Source organism: Amblyomma americanum, chromosome 10, assembly GCF_052857255.1.
Source record: "Amblyomma americanum isolate KBUSLIRL-KWMA chromosome 10, ASM5285725v1, whole genome shotgun sequence".
Taxonomy (NCBI): Eukaryota; Metazoa; Arthropoda; class Arachnida; order Ixodida; family Ixodidae; genus Amblyomma; species Amblyomma americanum.
In genome coordinates, this window is record NC_135506.1 from 63,147,761 (window position 1) to 63,170,657 (window position 22,897).

At 48.3% G+C, this 22,897-nt stretch overlaps 1 protein-coding gene across 1 annotated transcript in view; it reads left to right on the forward strand.

Annotated features, from left to right (window-relative positions):
- Positions 1 to 19,078, forward strand: part of LOC144107376 (uncharacterized) — a 35,894-nt gene extending 16,816 nt beyond the window's left edge. The window contains exons 6-11 of the mRNA XM_077640368.1: positions 5,346 to 5,384; positions 7,751 to 7,783; positions 9,524 to 9,556; positions 13,556 to 13,615; positions 16,442 to 16,504; positions 18,898 to 19,078. Coding sequence (XP_077496494.1) covers positions 5,346 to 5,384; positions 7,751 to 7,783; positions 9,524 to 9,556; positions 13,556 to 13,615; positions 16,442 to 16,504; positions 18,898 to 18,948 — 279 coding nt within the window. The 3' untranslated portion in view covers positions 18,949 to 19,078. The remainder of the gene's footprint in view (positions 1 to 5,345; positions 5,385 to 7,750; positions 7,784 to 9,523; positions 9,557 to 13,555; positions 13,616 to 16,441; positions 16,505 to 18,897) is intronic.
- The last annotated feature ends 3,819 nt before the right edge of the window (positions 19,079 to 22,897 follow it).

Sequence of the window (22,897 nt, forward strand, 5' to 3'; positions counted from 1 at the left end):
AGCTTAACGAGGGTCTCGGTTCTGGCAGTCTTGATGCCACAGGTTGCTTAAGAGGGCTCTCGTACAGTTTCCGCCCTCGCCGTTAGATGACGTTCCACGTCACGCTCGCGGTATTACAGGACGTGCTATGTCCGCCGCTATGGTTGAGGGTGGCGCTGGTGAACACTCTCAAAGTTCGCGTACACCAAATAAACATAAATACCCACGAGAGCAGCAGATTGGACAGCTGTCGCCGTAGCTCGGTTGGTAAGAGCACCGGACGCGATATTCGGGAGGCCGTGGGTTCGGAACCCACCGGCGGCATGGTTGTTTTTTCTGCCGCTTTATAAGTAATTTTCTTTAAGCGATTTATTAATCTAAGTAATAGTATCCCACTGATAAGCACAACACATTAAAAAAAAATAACGTTCCCCTATGCACCTTGGTTTCGGTGACTGTTGGCTCCCCTTATAAGTTTGTCAAACGGGCCCCTCATTTACTTTATCACACACACACACATATATATATATATATATATATATATATATATATATATATATATATATATATATATATATATATATATATATATATATATATATATATTGTTACGGGGATGTTACGGCGGTAAGTCTATATTCGCGGCTGCTCTGAGATGGCCAGCACTCAGCTCAGAACCGAGCGCCCAGCTACCAACTGTCAACGTCGTCGTCGTTCAGCGCACCGCCACTTCTTCGTTCATGATTCGTCCACTTGTAACACTATCCCCCTCGGCTGAAGGCAACGTCCCGGTGCGTGTTAGGCGTGCGATGTCTATGGTGGGTAATAGGGCTTGAGGCGAGCTACATGAACGACTTCGGACTTCAGTGGAGCGGACGTCGACTTTGGGTGCAGCGGCGTGATTTCATACGTTACGTCGGTCACTGCCCGTAATAAACGATAAGGACCTGTGTACCGTGGCAGAAGTTTTTCACATAACCCCACACGACGGGATGGGAGCCACAGCAAGACGAGAGATCCGGCAGGGTATCGCACATCACGGTGCAGGCCATCGTAGCGGTGTTTTTGAGCCTCTTGGGAGGCGGAGAGCTTTTGTCGAGCAACCTGGCGGGCGGCGTCTGCTCGGGCGATAGCGTCACGCGCATATGTAGTGACAGGGCCAGCTGTGGGCAGCAGAGTGTCGAAGGGCAGTAAGGGGTCTCGTCCAAAGAGAAGATAGAAGAGCGAGTAACCAGCGGTATCATGGCGCGAAGAGTTGTAGGCGAAGGTGACAAAAGGCAAGCTTATGTCCCAGTCCCGGTGGTCGTCGGATACGTACATGGCGAGCATGTCTGTCAGCGTGCGGTTGAGACGCTCCGTAAGGCCGTTCGTCTGAGGATGATAAGCAGTGGTGAACTTGTGACGAACGGAGCACGAACGAAGGATTTCGTCAACAACTCGGGAAAGGAAGCAGCGGCCACGGTCGGTAAGGAGTTGACGGGGAGCGCCATGGTGTAATATGACGTCGTGCAGAAGGAAGTCAGCGACGTCAGTGGCGCAGCTGGTTGGAATGGCGCGAGTGATCACGTATCGCGTGGCATAATCGGTGGCGACGGCAATCCACTTGTTCCCCGTGGAGGACTCCGGGAAAGGCCCAAGTAAATCTAGCCCAACACGAGAAAACGGGTCGGTCGGGATGGGGATCGGCTGCAGGTGTCCAGACAGCAGGACAGCGGGCTTCTTTTGGCGCTGACAGACGTCGCAAGCGGCGACGTAGCGTTGGACGGAGCGGTACAGACCAGGCCAGAAGAAACGCCGGCGCACGCGGTCGTACGTACGGGAGACACCAAGATGACCAGCCGTAGGTGCGTCATGCAGTTGTTCGAGGATAGTGGACCGTAGGTGGCGGGGAACAACGAGCAAGTGCTCAGCGCCATCAGGTCGCATGTTGCGGCGGTACAGCGTGTTCCCGTCCAGCAAAAACCGGGCCAGAGAAGTGTCGCGGCGGTCGGTGCTGAGGCGGTCGATGAGAGAGGTGAGGGTGGGATCCAAGCGCTGTTCGTCGGCAATGTGGGAGAGGTCGGAGATGGAGAGGACACAGGCATCCGACTCACAGTCTGTAGAAGGAAGATCGATGGGATAGCGGGACAGGCAGTCTGCATCTTGATGGAGGCGACCGGACTTGTGAACCACGGAAAAGGTGTATTCTTGCAATCGCAATGCCCACCGGCCAAGACGGCCAGTAGGGTCCTTGAGAGATGAGAGCCAACACAGGGCGTGGTGGTCGGTTATAACAGGGAATGGGCGGCCGAACAAGTATGTGCGGAATTTTCCAATGGCCCAAACAAGAGCCAGGCACTCGCGTTCTGTGATGGAGTAATTCTTCTCGGCGGAAGAAAGAAGGCGGCTGGCGTACGCAATCACGCAGTGCTGGCCGCGTTGTCGCTGAGCAAGGATGGCGCCAATTCCGTGACCACTGGCATCGGTGCGAAGTTCAGTCGGGGCAGACGGGTTGAAATGGGCCAATACAGGAGGGTTGGTGAGGACGGCGATAAGGCTGGAGAATGCAGTAGCCTGCTCTGGGCCCCAGGAAAAGGGAACGCCTTTCTGCAACAGATTGGTGAGAGGGCGAGCGACGGCTGCGAAGTTCGGGACGAACCGGCGAAAGTAGGAACAGAGACCGATGAAGCTGCGGACATCACTGGGCGTGCGGGGACAGGGAAAAGCACTGACGGCACGAACTTTATCAGGGTCAGGTTGTATGCCACTCGCATTCACCAAATGGCCGACGACTTTGAGTTCGCGGCGGCCGAAAGTACATTTTTTTTAATTGAGTTGAAGACCTGCGCGGCGGAAAAGTGCCAAGATGGACGAAAGGCGAAGCAGGTGGGTTTCAAAAGAGGGCGAGAAAACAATTACATCATCTAAGTAACAAAGGCAGGTCGTCCACTTGAAGCCCCGGAGTAACGAGTCCATCATCCGTTCAAATGTGGCAGGGGCGTTACAAAGGCCGAAGGGCATGACCTTAAAATGGTAAAGACCATCAGGGGTGACGAAAGCTGTTTTCTCGCGGTCTCTTGCGTCAACAGAGATTTGCCAATACCCGCTACGAAGGTCGATGGAAGAAAAGTAGCGGGCGCCATGTAAACAGTCCAGGGCATCATCTATGCGCGGAAGGGGATAGACGTCTTTCTTCGTGACCTTGTTGAGATGACGATAGTCGACGCAAAACCGCCAAGTTTGGTCTTTCTTTTTCACGAGCACGACAGGAGATGCCCAAGGGCTGTTTGAAGGCTCGATGATATCGTTGGCCAACATCTTGTCCACCTCCCGCTGGATGATCTGGCGCTCTGGTAGCGACACACGATAAGGCCTCCGGTGTATTGGTCTGGCATCGCCGGTGTCAATGCGGTGAGTCACTACCGATGTTTGACCCAGAGGAGCAGAAGCGAAGTAAAAAATGTCGGAGTAGGACACCAAAAGGTTGTGAAGATCCTGTGCATGCTCGGGGCTCAGGTCAGAAGCAATCATCGCAGAAATGGATTGCGGAACGTTGGCCGGGATGTCGGCCGCTTGAGAGACAGTAGAAGGCGGTCCAGGTGAGAGAGCAGTGACGGTACAGTCGGTGAGAGAAGACAAAGTAGCAAGCGATATGCCTGCAGGAAGAACTTGTGGTGACAAGCTGAAGTTGAGGACAGGAAGGGAGGTGCTATTCTTGGTGACGGTCACGATGAGGTGCGGAAGAACAACATTGCGGGAGAGAACGACATCGGCGAGTGGACAGGCAAGATAATCCCCATCAGGAACCGCAGGAAATGGCGACATAGGCAGATAAACGGCAGAGTCGGGGGGCAGGCGAGCGTACTCGGTGGAGCGAAGGCGGGGCGTGGAGCTTGAGGGTGTGTCGGCTGAGCTGAGAGGCAGGTCCAATCGTAGAAGGCCGCTGGAGCAGTCGATAAGGGCAGAGTGAGCGGTTAGAAAGTCTAGACCAAGGATCACATTGTGAGGGCAGTGTTCGAGGACGGTGAACAAAACTGGGATGTGACGATCGGCAAGAGTGACGCGGGCAGTGCACAGGCCAGTGACGGCAGCAGTGCTGCCATCGGCAACGCGAACGGTGGGCGAAGCGGCAGGGGTCTGAACTTTTTTGAGGCGACGGCAAAAGGATGAGCTAAGAACCGAGACTTGGGCACCAGTGTCAATGAGGGCAGAAACAGGAACACCGTCCACAAAAACGCCGAGCAGATTACAGGGCGAAGGCTGGGTCAGTAGAGGATTTTCAGGTCGGGGCACCAATGCAGCATCACCTCCGGGAGCTGCACTGGCTAGTTTCCCGCGAAGCGGCCTGCAGAGGACGGTGAGTAACTGCGGTGCGGAAGAGGTGAGCGGGAACGGTGGGCTGTCGGGGCTTTATACATAGCGGAAGGCCAGCATAGGGCATAAACCGGCCGCCGCGCTGGCCCAACGACTACGCACGCTAGGTTACATGATGAGGGGCCAAATCTTGCTGACCTGATATTTTCGGCTGCCATCTTGAAATCTCGGACGGACAGGAAACGTTCGAATTCGACTAACGCTCTGAAAAGCGCTCACTGAGCGAATCATTAAGTGGGAGTACATTAATTCCCTAGGACTGCTCAGAGCACCCTCAGCGCAGCTTCCAGTCGTGTTGTGGTTCAGCAGGGCGTTAAGTCTGGGCATAACCTGTCCTCAAAGGTACGAAACACAAGAATTGAGACCTTCATTCGGGATCTTCGCGGTTCTCTTTATCTCTGAGCAGGGCAACGATGTTCATGGTGAGACTATGTCAGCATAGTGTAAAACGGAGGAGCCTTCGTCAACTACTAAACGGCTATATTCGTCATATGCAATATATTTCATGTTTTACATCACTAATACTGGTCTATCTTGTTATCGGATATATCGACAAAATTCTGAAGTTTAAAAGAAGATTTTTCTATTTGTGATGAGCTTTAGAGTGTACCGCTCAGTAGGGCACCACTGTGGTGAATTACGTTAAAATACTGAGTATCTTTGCGCGTACGAAATCTAAGACTAATCGGACAAAGTACGGAGGTTTTCGAGCCTAACAATTGGCGCGTTATTTTGAGGCGATAGCCTTTAATGGCTCATACTCACGGTGACCGTCCGTCCGTTACATCCCAACCTAGGTCACGGGACCTTAGGCTTCCGCCTTCCCGCAGTTAGGAGATAGACAAGTGCCTCCAATGAATTTTAATTTTTCTCATTATTTCATTGCATGTACAAGAGTAGAGGGGTGCAGGCTGGGCACCGAAGCCCGGCGTCTTTCTTATCAAAAAAAGAAATTAATAGCGTCTAAAAACAATGCTTTAACCGGGATGTAACGGTTATTTCCTGCCTTTCAGGACTACTACTTCGATCAACCTAGCAAAAGGGCCCTCGTGGTGAGTCTCTTAACACTTCCCAGAGGCATATTTTTTCACCTCTTCGCCCCACTGTAAGCCATCTCAGCAACGTTGTAGTGTGCTTAAGCTTCTTTATCCTCCTTTTCCGACAACGCTATATATCGAAGCCCAACCCGCATGTGACTACCTATGCCGCCACGTCATACAAACACCATGCGAGCACTTTCGTGCAAACAGAAGTGTTGAGTGCTTCGCGCCAGCACAGACATTCATGTTCGCTTTAACGCAGCCTACGGGGGTATGCATTTGACCTAAGCAAAATGCCTTCACCTAACTTTGATTGCATTTTTAGCCTTTTCAAATTGTCGCTATTCGCGGTCCTTACATAATTTTGCTTAAAATTTGTGCATTAGGCAACTAATAAATGATCATGCTGAAACACTTTTAATCCTTTTCACAATTTGTCGTAGGGCGATTAGAATAGACATAAATGATGTAACAAATGCTTAAAAAATTTTCAAAAAGCTGCCTATATTTGGTGCGTGCTTCAAAAAGATACAGGATCGGGTAATGGAACTGCCGAGAGCGCACACGAGAGTTGAAAGTATGCCCTAAATTTTTTTCATAAAGCTGAGCTCGTAGAGAGCAAGGCTAAAACAAGGTTAACCGACAGACGCTCGCATTCATAATAAGTAATTAGGCATCAGATGTTACGAAGGTACCAAGTTCATATTTTTTTTTACGATTAACTAATAGTAAAGATCCTGACAGGGGCAGACATTAACATATCAGGAAAAATTGCTCGAAATTTCACAGTCGTTGCCTAATTTCTGAATTGGCTCAAGAAACATTTACGCTAATCTGCGAAAATTGAATAGGATATAAAAAAAATATTGAAATTCTAAGAAAAGGATAGATGTATACTTAAGAGACAGAGAGAAAGCTGAGTGACGCTGAAAACGAATCGTATTCAATGACAATGAACAATGAATCGATTTCAGCTTGGGTATAACTATGTGTAATATCGGTATTCTAGCTAAAATCAGGAATAAATGCGCATCGGCAGAGCAAACAATAAAAACAAGAAGATGAGTGATGGTCTCTTATGGCAACGGAGTGGATCCCAGGGAAAGTGAAATGGCACAGGCTGGTAGAGCATAAACTCTAGGGGTGATACCTATGATCAAGTTTGAGGGGATAATAAGGTGGCCACAGATAACGCAGGGCACGGTTTGCTGCAGATCATTGAGAAAGGCCTTTATCCTGCAGTGAGCGCAGTTAGGCTGGTGATGATGATGATGACGTAGGGCATTATCGAAGGGAGAGAACGCAAGTAATTATAAGGTGTTTGTAACATATGGAAATCTTCTGCTAGTTGGTATGAACTGCAATGATGCGTTGAATACGCTCAGGCAGGTGAACTGGACGGTGCAGTCCGATAGTCGTCGCAGGTTCAAATTAAGCTACGCATGCTTTCTTAAAGCCCGAGGAGCAATGTGCACAGAAGAGGTAGCTTACATTGTTTGCTCCTTGGCTGCATATATTTGCGCTGACTTATACCTAGCTACAAGAAAGCATGCCTGCCAATTGTAAGGCGAAAGTCTTTCTTGCCTCATCAGAGTGCGCAAGACCTGTCCGCAGGAAACGTGTACAAGAAGTGTCCGCTCCACCTGTAAATCAAACCAAATGTCATTCAAGGTCATCAATAGTCATCAGTGGCTGACATAATCACTTGATAATTAATGTCACGTAAATACTATGGTATCATAATTAAAATATTGAACTAAATAATGGAAATAAATTATCATAATAAATTATGATCGTAAATGCATGGTATAGTATGTCGTAGCTTTAAACCGAAACTGATTGGAGAAGCGTGAGGCGATCGTGTTGAGCTAGAGAACTGAACAGGACGACACAAAGACTTTCGCCTTGATGCACGTAAGGTGACTTAAGTGCTCCCTTCTTTTTTTTTTTTCTCGTGGCGTCGCTTCTTCATGTTAGTATATGGCCACTCTGACTACCACAGCTTTTCGCGTGTCACACCGTGAGGCCCTTCGTGGCCTCTCTGCTTCGTTTTCGTCTGACGCTATTGACGCACCCCGGGAATAATTCTACGACTCTCTCTCTCGTAAGGGCAAGTGCTATCTAATATGATGAGGTGATCTAAACCTTCCCCGTTCGGAATGCAAGGTTCCCTATCACTGACAATGAGATGATAGCAGTGTGATTTTGGTTTTTGCGCCTGCTTCGACTTTGGATCAAGCATTTGAGGAGTGTACTGATCAATATGCTGTGTGTAATTTTTTCGTTAGCCCTTTTCATGACGAAATGTTTTCTCAAGGTCTTTGAGGGTTCAGAGGGGCGTTTTTGATAGCTCATGCTTCATTTCGTTGGTCTTTCAGGATGAAGAAATTATTGCCGAGAACTTTACGACTGTAAGTGTTCGAGATTTCTTTTATCCCTCGGCAATAGCTCGCTATCTACTTGCTCCATCAATTAGTCGCAACGACAACAATGAGATCTTTCATGTTTCCGACTGCTAATTTTATCTTCCTCCGGGATGCGTCCTAGTATCGAATAAATACTTGAGTAAGCCATGAAATTAATCCCCACTTCTCAAAATCAAGCATATCAAAGGAAATATAAACTTCCAGGGAGCGCTTTGAGAATTTAAAGCAACCCCAGATGGTCCAAATTAATATGTAGCCCTTCACCACGGAGTCTCTAAAGCCCATGCGTCGAATCCAGACGTTGAACCTCACATACCACATAGCAGAACTTTAAAGGCAATTTGATATCGATTTCGTTCTTAGCAAAAATTGATTCTATGGCTCGTCTGGGCTACGTTGACACTTTTCCGACATAAAAAGACGCACTTAATCATAAGAAAACTGTAATTGAGCATTTTATCGGCACTTGAATAAAACTCGTGACGTCTACACCGAAAATGACTCACGGATCGCTTTCTTGGGATGAATGCCGATGTTCTTTGGCCACTGAGATCCAATCCAAAAAACAATGTCCACGCACCGGAGTATACCCGCGAAATCTGCCGTTGATAGCGGCAGCTGTGTTACATTTTTTGTTCTTTCTAACTTATAAAAGCTGTTATCTTAGGAAGTGTGATCTTTTTCATTGGCACCCTATTTAAAATTTTGTATCGGTTTAATGGGTTCAGGAAATAGGATTCTGGACATTTGGTTTTGTTCTATAGGATTGACGTTGAAGAACCCCAAATGGTCGACATTAACCACTGTATGGCGTCTCTAATCAGGTGACTCGCTTTGGAATGTTAACCCTATAAAACCCAGCCAAACGTTCCATATCCTATTTCCTGAGCCCCTTCAAACATATACCCATTTTTCAATGGGGTAATCTAACAATACTGGCCAACTACAATTTCTCCTCAGCGTCTCTTCAAACCTTAGGCTGGCGCAAAATTTTCGTGTGTGTCTCTGTTGCTTTAGCGATTAGGCCTACCGTACTTAAAGAAAAATTATCCTCGCAACTTTGACGCATTGATACAAATTGGTCCCCTTTATTCTGTGCCGACGACACATATGATAGATATAGGTCAAAGAGAAAGACTTTGTCTGCGCTAAAATTGCATCGCGAGCGATAAAATTAGGCTACTAAGGCGGAAAAAAACAGCACTAAATGGTTTAACGACGCGAAGAATGTTTGATTAAAAACATTTAAAGAAAAACGGCTTGCGAGAAGAGAAAATTAAAGATCGTAAGAAGCGTTTTTTTCTTTTGTCTTCTATTCTGTCCCCTTCCCTTCTATTCTTCACTGTTTTCTTCTCAGCTAAGATACCTTTCTTGTGTCTTCTCTCTTTCTCTCTTCCGTTCTTGTCTACAGCTGTTCATAGTGTTTATTAAGCTACATATATTATAATAGGCTAGTTCCGCCACGCGGTTAAAAATGAAAAAAAAACTTGTCTGGCGAAGGACGGAGGTATTTTTCCCTAAAACTTACATGTAGGTTTCACACCAGCTTTGTGCAACTCGCTCCTTGTCCACCGCTGACTACCTCTTCTTTGTTGAAAATTCAGGAGTTCTTCTACATTTTTGTAGACTCCGTAAGCTATAGGAAAGAAAAGCGCACAAGCTTTGGAAACACATAATTTCTGCGACAAAATTTAGTAATATTTCTTCTTTTTCTCGTCTATGCAGGCCGTCCCGTTCATAGGAGCCCCGATGTCACATGTAAGTGAAGTATTGTCAGCGAATAAAAACGAAGAAGCCTCTCTTTCAGTCACAGCCACCAGCTCAGTGAGGATAGTTTGAACTGCTGACAGCTCTCTGCGTTGTCTTTTACTTAAGCTGAACCCCTTTCGTTAGGCACCGCGTTCCTGCCCCGTAGGTGAGTACCGGTAAAATACAGCTGTTGTATACTTCTCTCTTGAGGGGTATTTAGTAAACTGCCATGCACGATCTGAGAGAGTCTGCCATTTGCGCTCCATTTTGCTGTTCTTCTAGTTACTTCCCTATCATGATCCGGATCAGCGGCTATTACCTGCCCTAAGAATACGCATTCTCTTACCACTTCCAGCACCTCCCTCTACGCATCTCTAAAACTACTACTTTCGCCGCCCCCCCCCCCCACCCCCCACCCCCGCGCCGACAGTCATTCATTGTTTTGAAGCGAAAAGCTTCACTACGCTGGTCAACACCACGCTTCGCGCGAGCCGGCGTATGTCGGAGCACGAGTGACGTCACGCACGGCGCAGTTTCTTTCTCTCTCTCGCTACCTGGTCACTAGTGCGCATGCGCCACTAGTAGCACCGAGCCACAGGTGTCCCGCCGCTGCGCAGCGCCGCGCCTTTCCTCAAAATCAAACTTTCGATTTTCAGTTTTCTCTTTATTCTTTCTCACCTTCCCTTTCTCCCTTCCTTTACGGCGCAGTTCGGGTGTCCACCAAGATATGTGCGCCATTTACTTTCTTCAAAAGCCAAACAAAACAAGCGAGCCAACGGCGTTCATAGAGTTCATTTGCGTTGACAACTTTGCAAAGACCAATCATTTTCAGGAAATGAAAGGCGCACAACCGGCGTGGGCCACTGGAGACCTCAATCTCGCTTTGGCTTTGTATAGCCTGGATTAGCTGGGCTATACCACATAAATTTTTTCGGCGATATATGAGCACATCGCTCGCCGTTCGTGATCCCAGGTTTGGTTTGAATTCCCGCTCGCTCTGCACGGTTTAGAGTTATTTCACTTGCAATGAGGTATGCGCGGGAGGCAGACGACGCGGTGCAGTCGGCGTTGTTCGAGCCGGAACGAACTGGATTTTCCCTGCCGGGCAGGCTGCGAAGGTGGCTATGAAAGGTAGCTTGCTTGGCGAAGGTTCCACTTAACACAGGTTGAGGAAACGACGCTTTGCAAGTATGCTTTCCCGCTTTCCAATCTCGACAAGAAGAGACAACAGGCGAAATCGGTGAAACACGACGGCGACGTATAGGCAGCCTGCCGCGCTCCAGCTGCATGCAGCGCCACCCCGGCATGCATTATGAGCGTGGACACTGCCGTACCATAGAGAGGACCATAAAGACGGCAGACTAGAAAATATATGTACGGACTATAGCTTTACTAACATATTTGTTTTCTCTACGACGACACAGTGCCACGTCGGGCGGCTAGAAACCGACAAATGCGGCGGCCGTATGTGCGATATAGTCACTGGATAAGTTTTATCCGGTGGAAACTTCTACAGCGACTCTAGCGCGCGAGCGTAGCCAGCGCCATCTAGACTCCGCGTACTGAAGTGTTCCCGCTTCACTGCAATGTCCGTGGTGTTTGTGCAACTTCGTACGTTTATTATTATGCCTTATTTTTATGGTGTCCCTCATTGTGACGCTTAAGATGCGCTCTAGGGACGAGTCAACTGCGAATAAATGAATATTACCTATAATGGTGCCTAGGAGCTTTTATCAATGTGCCCAGATTTCGAACCTTCAGTTCAGTGCCTAATTACAGTTGACGCAGCGGGACGTAAACCGGTCGGAGGTACAAAAACCAAAAAAAAGGGAGAGGGGGAGCAGGACACCCCGACGTTAAAGCGAGGTTTACGGAGCTGTTTTTAAAGGGACAAAAAGGACAACACTATCCTATTTTTGTTCTTTTTTAATTAACTATTGCCTGGCTGTTCCTGGCTATGTGGATAATAAATAGGTAGCATTTATTGCCGAGAGAAATAGATTTAAAAACAAAGCTTTTCTCCCCATTGCTCGATTACAATCCGCGACGTCCAGATGGTAAGGGAGGCTATGGCAACCGCTTGAAAGTCGACAGCTGTGCAGCCTAGCTCTATGGATCCTTGCCACAGTCGTAACGCAACCGCAGCACTGTTGAGAAAGCAACTTAAGGTAGCGGCACACTTGTTTTCTTTTATGACCTACTCAAGCTAATAAAAACTCCATTTTCAGCAGAGATTGTGGCCTAATTGTCATTGGAAAGCGCTAATCTATCGATACAATCAACTTAAAGTCGTCCTCAGGGTTCCTTAAGCAAGCGTTTCGAGGTCCGAGCTTCAGACGGAGGTGAGGTAGAAATGAGTGTTTATTCAGCGCAAATAAATCAGAGAGTCTTAAAAAAGGGGAGAGGGGCTCAAGTTTCTGATGTTCAAACCTGGACGCCGCGCAGGTCAATTACCCAGCCTTGAGTTACCACAAGCAATACTCACTCACGGCTATAGTGGCAGGGCACTGACCTCACATGTGGGAGGTGTGGTGTTCGATCCCCAGGACCGCGGTGTTCTGACAGTTTTTAATACGTACAAGCGTCCCCGCGGGTTCGAGCTTGGTTTTCCAGGGGTGAAATCATTGGGACAAGAGTCTTACCCTGCCCTACTTTTATTAGACAGATCGTTAATGCGAAAAGGGCCGCAAATGGGCTTCAGCGCACAAAGCGGATTTAGAGTTTCGATGCATCAACGATATCCCTAGAAGGAGGCAAATATATTTTTCCCAAGCATTTCACACCTGAAAATCCGAGCACCAGCCGAAGGTAAGCCAGAACCCATTGGAAAACTGGCATGGATGAAGCCCTGCACCTTCAGCATGCGAGGTGGTGTAAACAGGTGGGGGCAGATGCCGAACCTTAAAGAACTAGGCCAACCCCAAGTTGTCGGAGGCCAGAAGAAAACGTTTACTCCGGCCTAGGTCACAGCGGCCCGTCTTGGCTCTATTCATAAGCATTCTGCCAACCGCTCGTGGAGGTGCGCGTTCTCTTTGTAACAGTTACAATGCGTCAGTGGCTTAGGTCGTCGCCGTGAGCTGCTCAGCGCAGTTGGGAACAGGCGCAAAAAGAGTCATTCCCACGGGTTGGCTGGGCGGAATCTGTTCGGCGTCTCCTACTCGGCAGCGGGGTAAGCCAAGTCCACCAATTTGGAACAAAAATTTTGAAAATTGCAAAATTGTAAGACACTTTCACGATAATATTGAAGGTAATGGTCTTTTCTTCTAATATGTAGCAAAATATTTCTTTTGAAATGTTTCCATTGATCGTATCAAAGAGCTAAAACTCCGTTGAAAGCCAACGGTGAAAGGTTTTGACGATAATAAAAACGTTATTGAAAAAAAAACATTCAAGAATGCCGTCGGATGATCTGTGGATATATTGATTGTTATAGTGAAGTCTTACATTATATGAAAAAATTGCGTTCATAAATGGTTTCCCTCTCAAAAATGATTTTGTCCAGAATTGCTGGGTATATGGGACGCGACATGTATGAAGCATACAGGATGATGTTGTGCGCAGTAACCGTGGAAGAAGTGTAACTAACGGTTCCCCAAATAAAACGTGAGTAGAAAATCACAGTGAACCACTTTGCGCAGCCCTCGTCAGAAGGCTTCAGGCCATGGTGTCGACTTCAGACTCTTGTAGTGGGACATTCAAGGCACCCCTAAAGCTCGCAATGTGTGGCCGGTGAAGAGGACTCGCCTGCTCACCCGTCAGAGCGTTACGAACTACGCCACCACGCGGCTCAACTGCGTAACTGCAGTCTTTACACCAATGTCGTGCCTTGACGCTGTTGGGTAACTTTCCCCAGCGGCAGATGGCGCCATCAGTGTTTGAATTACATAGCCCCCTTTGATCCCCCGGAAGAAGGCGATGGAGCGTGATTGCGTTGTGTAAAATGATAACTGAAAGTTCCTTAGCATGGCTGCCAGTGACCCTCTGACAGGTACTTCTTTTTTTACACAGCTTCTTCGAGCTCTCGACCTTCGCAAATGGACCGGAGACCAGGGGAAAACGCGAAACATGGTAAGTGGGGTATTTCTTGACGAAAGTAAGCGCGGAAGCGCTGCTATGGAGAGACTGCACCAACTTCAAAGAAGAAGGGTGTTCCTAAACCACATGGGGCAGAAGTGTGCATTGGAGATCGACGTGTATTAATGGTCAAAACACACCCCAGGCTTTTGGCTGTCCGATTTTTACCAAGGACCACTGATCTAAGGCCATGCTGTAGACTCGGGAATATTTGAAGGTGTCTTCGTTTTTAAGGTTCATTTTTGGGGGGGGGAAGCGTTCTGGTTCATCGCAGTGATCGGCCAGAAACATGTTAGCACTAGCCAATCAGCAACCACTGAACAGCACAGAAAGAGAGGATAACAAATACGGCGACAAATAGGACGACAGACCTGACCTGTCACAACCGGGATTCTGGGGGTGCTCGTATAGTGGACGTTTTTAGGCGGGTCGGAATTGAACTCTGCACATTCTTTTGCTCCAAAATACGAAAAGCACTGCCACCTCGAATGATAATTCTTGCATGCAAGTTCCAACTCTAAAGCACACAGAACGGAATATCTCACTTCGAACCGCTTTAATACATGCGGACTATTTATAGAACAATCCATAATATTAAAACAGCGCTAAGCAACAAGGATCACGAACGAAGGGAACACACGCACACTTGTTGCTTAGGGCTGTTTTAATAATATGGCGCATTTCCAACTCGCCCAATCGGCCGTTCTTCTCAGTTTATAGAATAAGTCAAGTATAGCTTTCACTTTGGAGCTGCAATGACGGACGCAATGGCGAGTGCTGTGTGAGCTAAGCCGTAATAAGAAAGACTCGTCAGCTGGCTTCCCGCGACCATGTAAATAATTTGAGACTTGAAACAATCGTCTCGGAACGACGCGGACTTATCCACTAAGTGGACACTTCGAGAATACAGGCCGAATCTAAAAAAAAAAAACGACAGAACAAATTCTTGACGACCCAAACTCCAGCAAGGGGCGAGAGGAGCGGTTTATTTCTATGGCCATTTTTCTACCACCAAACCTCTTCTATGGGCAGCAATTTCCGTCAGCATTATCTCGATTGATAAAGGCTCGCTCACTGCAAGGAGGAGTAACCATGGCGAGGTGAGGGCTAGATGTCGTGCGGAGAGGATGAAAAGGGGTCACAGTCTTAGAGAAGCTCTCGCCCGGATCCCTGTGTCTTTTGACTGCTGAGCACCGCTCGGTCAGCAGCCAACAGTAAAGTGATGACCAAAAGACCTCCGATCACCACCGCACTACATTTGTTGCGACGAGCCCTCCCCCCACCCCCCTTTTGTTCTCCGATAAACCACTCTTATGAACGAATGGGCGCCCGCAGTTTCTCCAAAGATGCCGCGCGACCACGTGCTGAGCGACAATCGCATGAAAATAACGCCTGAATATGGCATGTACCTGACTCAGTAAACGAAACGTTATCAAGACGATTGAGACACGAGTATCAAAATGAGATTTTAGCCGAAGTAAACTCATTACTTTAGAACAGGTTACTTTCACTACGAAGGAGCAAAGATTATCCGTCGGAAGAGCTTAACGACATAGCTTGTATTTCCTCTGCTATAGAAGTAATATACCAGATGTCACAGGGAAGACTAAGTAATTTTCAAAAATGCGCTTTTTGGATTTAAAATATGGCTTTTGCGGTTGAGTATTGCCAGTGTTGGTGGACACCAGAAAACTGGTAAATCGTTTTAAGTAGTAAGCTGGTTAACAAATTTTTAATAACTAACTTTTTAACTGTTACAGTTAGGCACGTAGTTGCAATTAGAGATTTGTAGCCTGTGGTTACTAATAGCCATATTAGTTTTTAGAATTTCAAAACTTCTGCAGGGTGGAGGCTCCGTGCTTGGGCTGGAGGCTTCATTTCAACATTTCAACATTTCCGGGTCAAGAAAACAAGAGAGGGATACAAGCAAGCTGCGGGTGTCAACCGGACGTTTGTTTCCAAGCAGTGAAGCGAGTGAAACGGAGAACTCGACCAAGAGAGAAGGGGGCATAAAAACGAAGAAACGGACCGAAACAAAAAATTCGTTGGAGGCACTTAGATATGTCTTAACCGCGGGAAGGCCAAAACCGCTTGCAATTTTTACGCAAATTATAGATCTTCCGGTGATCTTAAGGTCATGTGACTTTAAGATAACGTGACATCACAAGGTAACGTGACCTTGTGATGTCACTGGTGTATGACTGAAAAAACTGCCGCGCAACGAAGACCACACAAGGAAGAAAAAGACAACCTATGCGCACACTATCAACTGTTTACTGCAAGAAAATTGGCACATTTATAACCCTCACTCATCATGGGACACCGCTCTATCGCTCCCAACCCAGTAACAAGTAATATGCAAATTACAGGATTAGACGCAAAACGCAGAAGGCTTACCAACAATGTACTGAAGGCACTAGCTTATACTAAGATTATACAAAGTACTAGCTTATACAAGAAATATAAACCAAACAAATCTTAGCAATAGCATTGTCAGTATATTGTAGCAAAAGCAGTGTCATGCATTTTAAGCAAAAGCAGTCAACACCTGATTTACGTCTCAGATATTCTCTTCTCTAATTAATGTGCAGAAAAAGGTATCATACTTCGCATTTTACCGCAGTCACCTTGGATTTGTCTTGTGGGTTTGGTCCCTTGTGCATTTTCTCCCTCTTTTGAAAATGCCTTACTGCGCCCGTCGGAACACGTAACGTCTCCGAATAAGAGAACGCTTCTGCAGTTGTAAAGCGATGTGCAGCGCTGCATAATTCTGCACTATTTATGACAAAAACATATGCATTGTCCTTTCGTTTTCTTCAGGCTGTGGTAGATACATTGAAAGATTCTCTGATCATCTCGCCGACTTTTGCCATCTTGGTCGACGTAAGTACGCGCAGTCAAATTGAATGCACGGTTGTTCCCAGCAGCACCAGCTTGACGAAAATGTTTTTGCGTAAACGCCGAACATAGGTTCACGATAGAAAGAACCAGGTGAATTGCACTCATTGAGAGCACTTGCAATCTGGTAAATGTTCACGCACGTATTCCCTGGAACTTGCTTCAGAAGGTTTTGTTTCGTGCGGCCAGATGTATTTAGGTGGTTACCGCCTGTATGGCTATATGGTTAGCGCAGTTAGGACCGAAGCATTTTGTTCGTAGTGTCAGTCTAAAAGTACAAGAAAAGCAATCCGCCCTTTTCAAAAGAAGTGGCTCCCTCTGGGGAGTGGCGAAAATTCGTCTGCATCGTTAAAGATCCCCAGGTGGTCGAAATTATTTGCCGGAGCCCTCCACCAAGGCACCTCTTTCGTCCCTTCTTTTACTTCACCCTTTATCCCTTCCCTTACGGCCCGGTTCAGGTGTCCGCCGATGTGTGAGACAGGTACTGCACCGTTTCCTTTCCCCAAAAACAAATTTACCAATTTACCGGAGTTCCCGCGTTTGAACCCGACCGCGGCGGCTGCGTTTTTATGGAGGAAAAACGCTCAGGCGCCCGTGTGCTGTTTGATGTCAGTGCACGTTAAAGATCCCCAGGTGGTCGAAATTATTCCGGAGCCCTCCACTACGGCACCTCTTCTTCCTTTCTTCTTTCACTCCCTCCTTTATCCCTTCCGTTACGGCGTGGTTCAGGTGTCCAACGATATATTAGACAGATACTGCGCCATTTCCTTTCCCCCAAAACCAATTAATAATAATATTAATAATACTGGTTGAAAACAAACGCACGTTGCAGAAGCAAGTGTCATCTGGTTCCACGAGAAGCCAGCTGCGCCTGCGAAGTGGTAATTTTGGTGTGTGCTTGACAGCTGCCGCCATCTGTTGCATGAGCTTGTAACTGACATGAACTGCGCATGCGCAGTAGGAGCAGGTGGTTTCATTTTCAACCAGTGGAGCTGAAGGAGAACCGACGCGCATGCGCAGAGTGGCCTGGTTAAAAAGGCGGATTCAGTTCAAGCGCGAAGCCGAATCGTGGAACACGTTCCCTTTTATCGACTACGGCTAGCACAAAAGTTGAAAGAACATGCACCGCCTTTTGCTCCGCAGTTGCTAGATTTGAGGCCCCGCAGTCTTGCGTAGCACCAACACCGGGATGCTTTCGGTGCACCCAGGCTGGTGATTGTACCTCTTTTGTAATCCAATAGGGCTTTTTGGCGGGCTGGTTGGCGCACGAAGTCATGAGAAGAAAACAGCACAAAAGACAGCACGTGACACGATTGCAGGGGCACTGAACCGTGGCCTAAAGAAGGCAGGATAGGCCGGAACAGCAAGACGACGTCCGGTGGAAGGTACCGTCTCTGCCAAAAGTAACCGGGCATCGGTGGTTTGTCCCTTAGCCGCGTAGCGAAGCACTTATGGCAGTCCTTAAGACCTGAATCTACGTAAAGTAAGGTCAGAGGCATTCCCCTCACGTACTGGCATCTTCTGGTTTTTAGGAGTGCCGTAAAGGTTCCGTTATATGGTTGAGAAGCAAAAACCTGTTGCTCGCTTACTTTCGGCAAAGGGGATACGAGTAGGCGCTCGAGAAGATATAGAGACAGGCCCGACAAGTGGCAGCGACAGTTAGGGTAACACATAACGAGGGACCTCGAAGAAAAAAAGAAGTGATGCCCAGAAATTCTGGACAAAAGCATTTTTGAGCGGGGAACCGTTCATGAAGGCAATTTTGTCATATAATGTAAGATTAAACTATAACAATCAATCCGAAGACCATCCGACTGCAGACTTTTATTTTTTTCCCCTTCACGCTACCGTCCAAAGCGTTACACATTGGTTTTCATAGAGTTTTAACTGTTCGATGCGATGGACGGAAACACTTTAAATGAAATATTTTGCTACATATTGTAATAATGGACCATTACCTTCAATACTTCCATGAGATTGTCTCCAATTTTCCAGTTTTCCAAATTTTTGCCCCAGAGAGAAGAGCAGTAGACGCACTGCCAAGGGATTCCGCGATGCTTGAACAAAAGGCAGCTGAACGCACTGCGAGAGAGCAGACTCAGAGAAAAGATGGCGCCGACTAGAGCGCCTCCTGCCAGCCATTCAACGCTCGCTTGCATTCTCTTTGGCCAACCTCACATCGCCAATGACTTCAACCTAGTTCAGGACCCATACCTTGTGTTTATACCGCCACGAATTCATTAAAGTAAGCCGGAAAATTGAGCACCCGAGCCGTACAAGTACGATTATGATATGACGTCATTTAATAGCGTTAATATCGTTCGAGCTCAATCTTTCCTATTCGTAACGCAGCTTTCTCTATGTAATTTTCTGCGCAGGTTATCGTCATATGGCGCATAGGATTGTACGTGAACAAGATGCCCGGTTAGAGACGACGCTGTAAAGGCACCAGAGGCAGTCGGTCTCCATGCCTTCAATGCTCCAGGTGTTTTCGGCCTGTGCTGTGCTTTGCAGATGCTCATTTGGCTGTCCGCGCGAATAAATCTCTGAGGCTGACAAAGGTGCACGAAGGTTACGCGTTTGTTCGATATTGAAGTATATAGCTTTTGTTTAGGAACCATCAATGCAAATTTATCACACGAGGAAGGCGAAGAAATAAGCAACCTGAATGTTGACGCCAAAGAGAACCTTCAATTGGCGGCGCAACGGTATGTTTCGGGGTGCCTCGCGGCAATGCGCTTTGCGCGCCCCCATGGTGACTCGATTTACAAGGGCGGAGCAACAGAGGACCTCAAAGTGCCTAAGTGCTCCTCGGACGAAGTTGATGCAACGGCACGCAACTGCGACAAGGAAAAGGAGCCTTGTATATAGCCAGTGTTCAACGCGCCTCAATGTTAGCAAACACACCTCTCGGCGTGTTTGCTTCGTCGACGTGCCAAGTTCGCTGGGCTGCATAACCAACCCTACGAGGACTATTATTACAGATATTCCCGCACGTACCGGTCTCTACACATCAGTCGTGACGGTGGCTCGGCGGTGTCAGCGACGCTGCCGACTCGTCGGCGCTCGGACTATCTTGCCAGACCGGCCGCTACGATCCTCAAAAGGTTTTAGGTCGTTGAAGTGCAGGCAGCAGTTTGCGAGAACCTCATTACCGGAATCATGAACGGGATCCATTGTAACGTTGGTGCAAACGCGAACTAAGCGGCAACGAATGATAGAGGCTTTAAATGTCCCGCCTGCGGTAGTTTTTATTTCGGCTGCTGCTAGGCAGCAGCGCAGCACTCGCGCCAGCAATCACGGAGTCCGCGTTTCGACCAGTTTACGTAATTTTTCTCCTCTGTCGTCATCACAGAGTCCCGAGTTTGAATAAGAGCGGCGGAAAAAAGTATTTCTACTTCGAATCCAAATCTCTTCGCAATAAATGACCTTTCGCTGTCGGACAAGCGGAAACAAAGCCACGAAATGCCGGACTATCGGATTTTACTAGCAACAAAAATTTGATAACGTTGTCCTCAGTGTCCTTTTAAGCGTCCTCCCATTATTTTTTTGTTTTACGTGGTGTCTTTCGATGTAGGCAATCTTCAAAACGGTTCAAGAGGGTCCGTTAAAAATACCAATCAACCCCGTGAGATTGATGTCACTGTTTGGCACATGTGGGGAGTCTCCTTGCTCTCTCCCCTTGTAGCTAATTTCCCGTGGTGCGTCTTCCCTAGTTCCCTTAACTAATAAGCGAGGGTGCTTGCGCGGCAGCGACACTAGCACCAGAAACGGCGTGATTGTTGCGGGCGTGGGTAGGACAGCTCTCTCCCTCTCCGAGGCTCCGGGAGTCGTCGGGTGCGGATATTTGGGTGCGACGCTCCGCTGATCGCCAGCGGGGCGAGGCCTCGCAGGAACCTTTCCCGCGAACTCATCCCGCCCGGCCTCGGAGTTTCTCCCCTGCTCTAGAGGGAGCGAACCTTCGCTGATAACCTTGCTGGTGAGTCGCACGACCACGATTTCTTAGCGTGTTTTGTCGTTAGCCGGCGTTATTGTTGCTGCAGCAATACATGCCGTTTTCTCAGCCACTGTCTTTGTTCCTTTGTTCTGACAGGGCAAAACACGGCCGCGGATAAGCGGGGAAAACCTATTCATTCCCCCATTTTACCCCAACATCTCACAGGCCAACATGGGGCCTGCTCTTGGAAGATTGGACGACTGTCCGGTTCAAGGAACGCTTTGTCTGGACCTGACAATTGCTAGGCCATAACGTGAATTTGGATCGGTAGGACCTGTGGCACGCTTTTTTGAATGCGCGGCGGATGGCGCTTCCGCATATTTGAACTAATCAACATTCCCAACACATTTTGCTTCAAGTTTTGCCATGAACCTCGTTCACTACGAAAGACAAGTGGTGCGCACCGATGGAGCACGAGGCCTAGCGCGCGCGGAGTTCCCAAGATCGGGTGAGTACGTAATCCGTGTGTGTTGACTGAGTTTTCCTGTGCATATTTTCTCACACAGTCTTTGTTTTGACTCCGGGAGTCGCGGCTCCGATAGCCGGGGGTAGCCTTGGGCCACGGAGGCCACAACAAGCTTGTTGGTGTTGCAGCTTGGCCCCGGGCACTCCGACACCGTTCTATACTGTTGGCGCCGACCGCTCAGAAGTTGCTTCATACAACAAGCGGGATATACGACCATCGTACAGAGCTGATGTCTCCTCGCGGCTACCCGTAACCCCTTTCGGGTCATTTATTGTTCTGTTCCCTGTCGTTGTCAGAGTGGTAGCCAGGTCTAAGGCTTTTCATAGCTGCCTGCACCATGTCAAGAGAGACACGACAGTGAGGAGCGTGGCGATGAAAGGGGCGCACTCATAGAGCCGTCTGGTTCAACACAAGAACAAAGCTTTGTTCACTCAAACTTTTCATTTGCACAGCTGTGCGACACGTTTCGCTAGCGAGTTCAGCATTGCGCCACGAATCCCACGCGGACGCAGTTTCCTTTCCTGCGACCTACGTTAAAGGCATGTGAAGAAGCCCTGTCTACATGAACCCGACAGGACCGGGTAGAGTCAGCGTCGGGCTAGGTGACTCGCCTCTGACTCGTCCCGATTGGTGTCTACATGAACTCTGTTCAAGCGCGTAAGTATCGCAGCGGCGCCTAGCGTCGAGGTTCGCAGTTACCGTGCAAGTTTCCGGGTCCTGTTTTTGGCCCGCGGGTTCCCGCAGCGCGCTCATGTGGTCATACCACTTCCAAGCCGACGGTGCAGCTCCACTTCTCTCTTGCTCCAACCGTTCCTGTCACACAAGACAGAATTGTGCTGCAACGTCGTATCATTCCGTATGGGTGTCGAAACTTGGGTGAGCGAATGTTTATACTCACGGCCGTGAATCGCTTCTTCAAATTCTTCCAGCAGTTCCGCAACTGCTGCCACGTCCAGTGGTAGCCGAGATTGGCCATTTCGGCCTGCAGATCTTTGAACACATCTTGGTTGCGCTGTCGTCTGCTGTCCAGCGCCTCGCTCACTTTTTTTTCATTTATTAGTCCCAGAAAACATTCCACTTCCCGGTCGGTCCAAGAAGCTCGGGTGGAAACAGCGCGGGGACCGACGGCGGCTGCCATTTTGGTCGACTGATCACATGACCGAAATCTTTCCCAGAGTTCCCTGTTACCCGACTCCCTGACCCGACTGCGTATACATGGTTTTTAGAAAGGCGGGTCAGGCGAGTTAACCTACCCCCTGCAGGCGAGTTAACTCGACTCGCTCTGCCGCTTATTTTACTCGACCCGACAGCGTCTGCATGAACCCGGCAACTGGTTTTTTACCCGACAAGCAAACTCTACTCGACTCTATCGGGTTCATGTAGACAGGGCTATGTGAAGAGTGTTTTGGCAATCATGTAGACGCAGATGCCGCCACCCGGGCTTGCTGTCCTGTGGCCATCGTCTCGCTTCCGCTGGTTCCGACGCTGCTGCTGTTTCCTGTTTAGCTCTTCCATTCGAGGCAGCTGTGGCGAGTTCACACACCTGACACCTCCAGCTGCTGTTACCCTGGCGGCTACTGCAGAATCCTGGCCTTCAATATTCAGCCGACCTTTTCAACGCGGTCAACTCCTGTGTTCTCGGTGCGATCATGGTTTACATGTGCCTGTGGCCTCCCTTACGGACTCAGGTCTGGACCGTATACCTCGCTTCGTACCGCCTACTGAATGTTGGCGCCAGCCGCATCAGGTGAACGTAGAAGACGGAGCGAGGCGCGAGTGGCTCGTCGATGGAATCTTAAGCCACACTGGTAGTCGGGCTACAGGCTTTGAGACGCCCCTTACAAAAATTATTTAGACAGACTATTGACTGTCCATAGAGTTCTGTCTATAAAGCCTATAGAGTCTCTATAGAAAA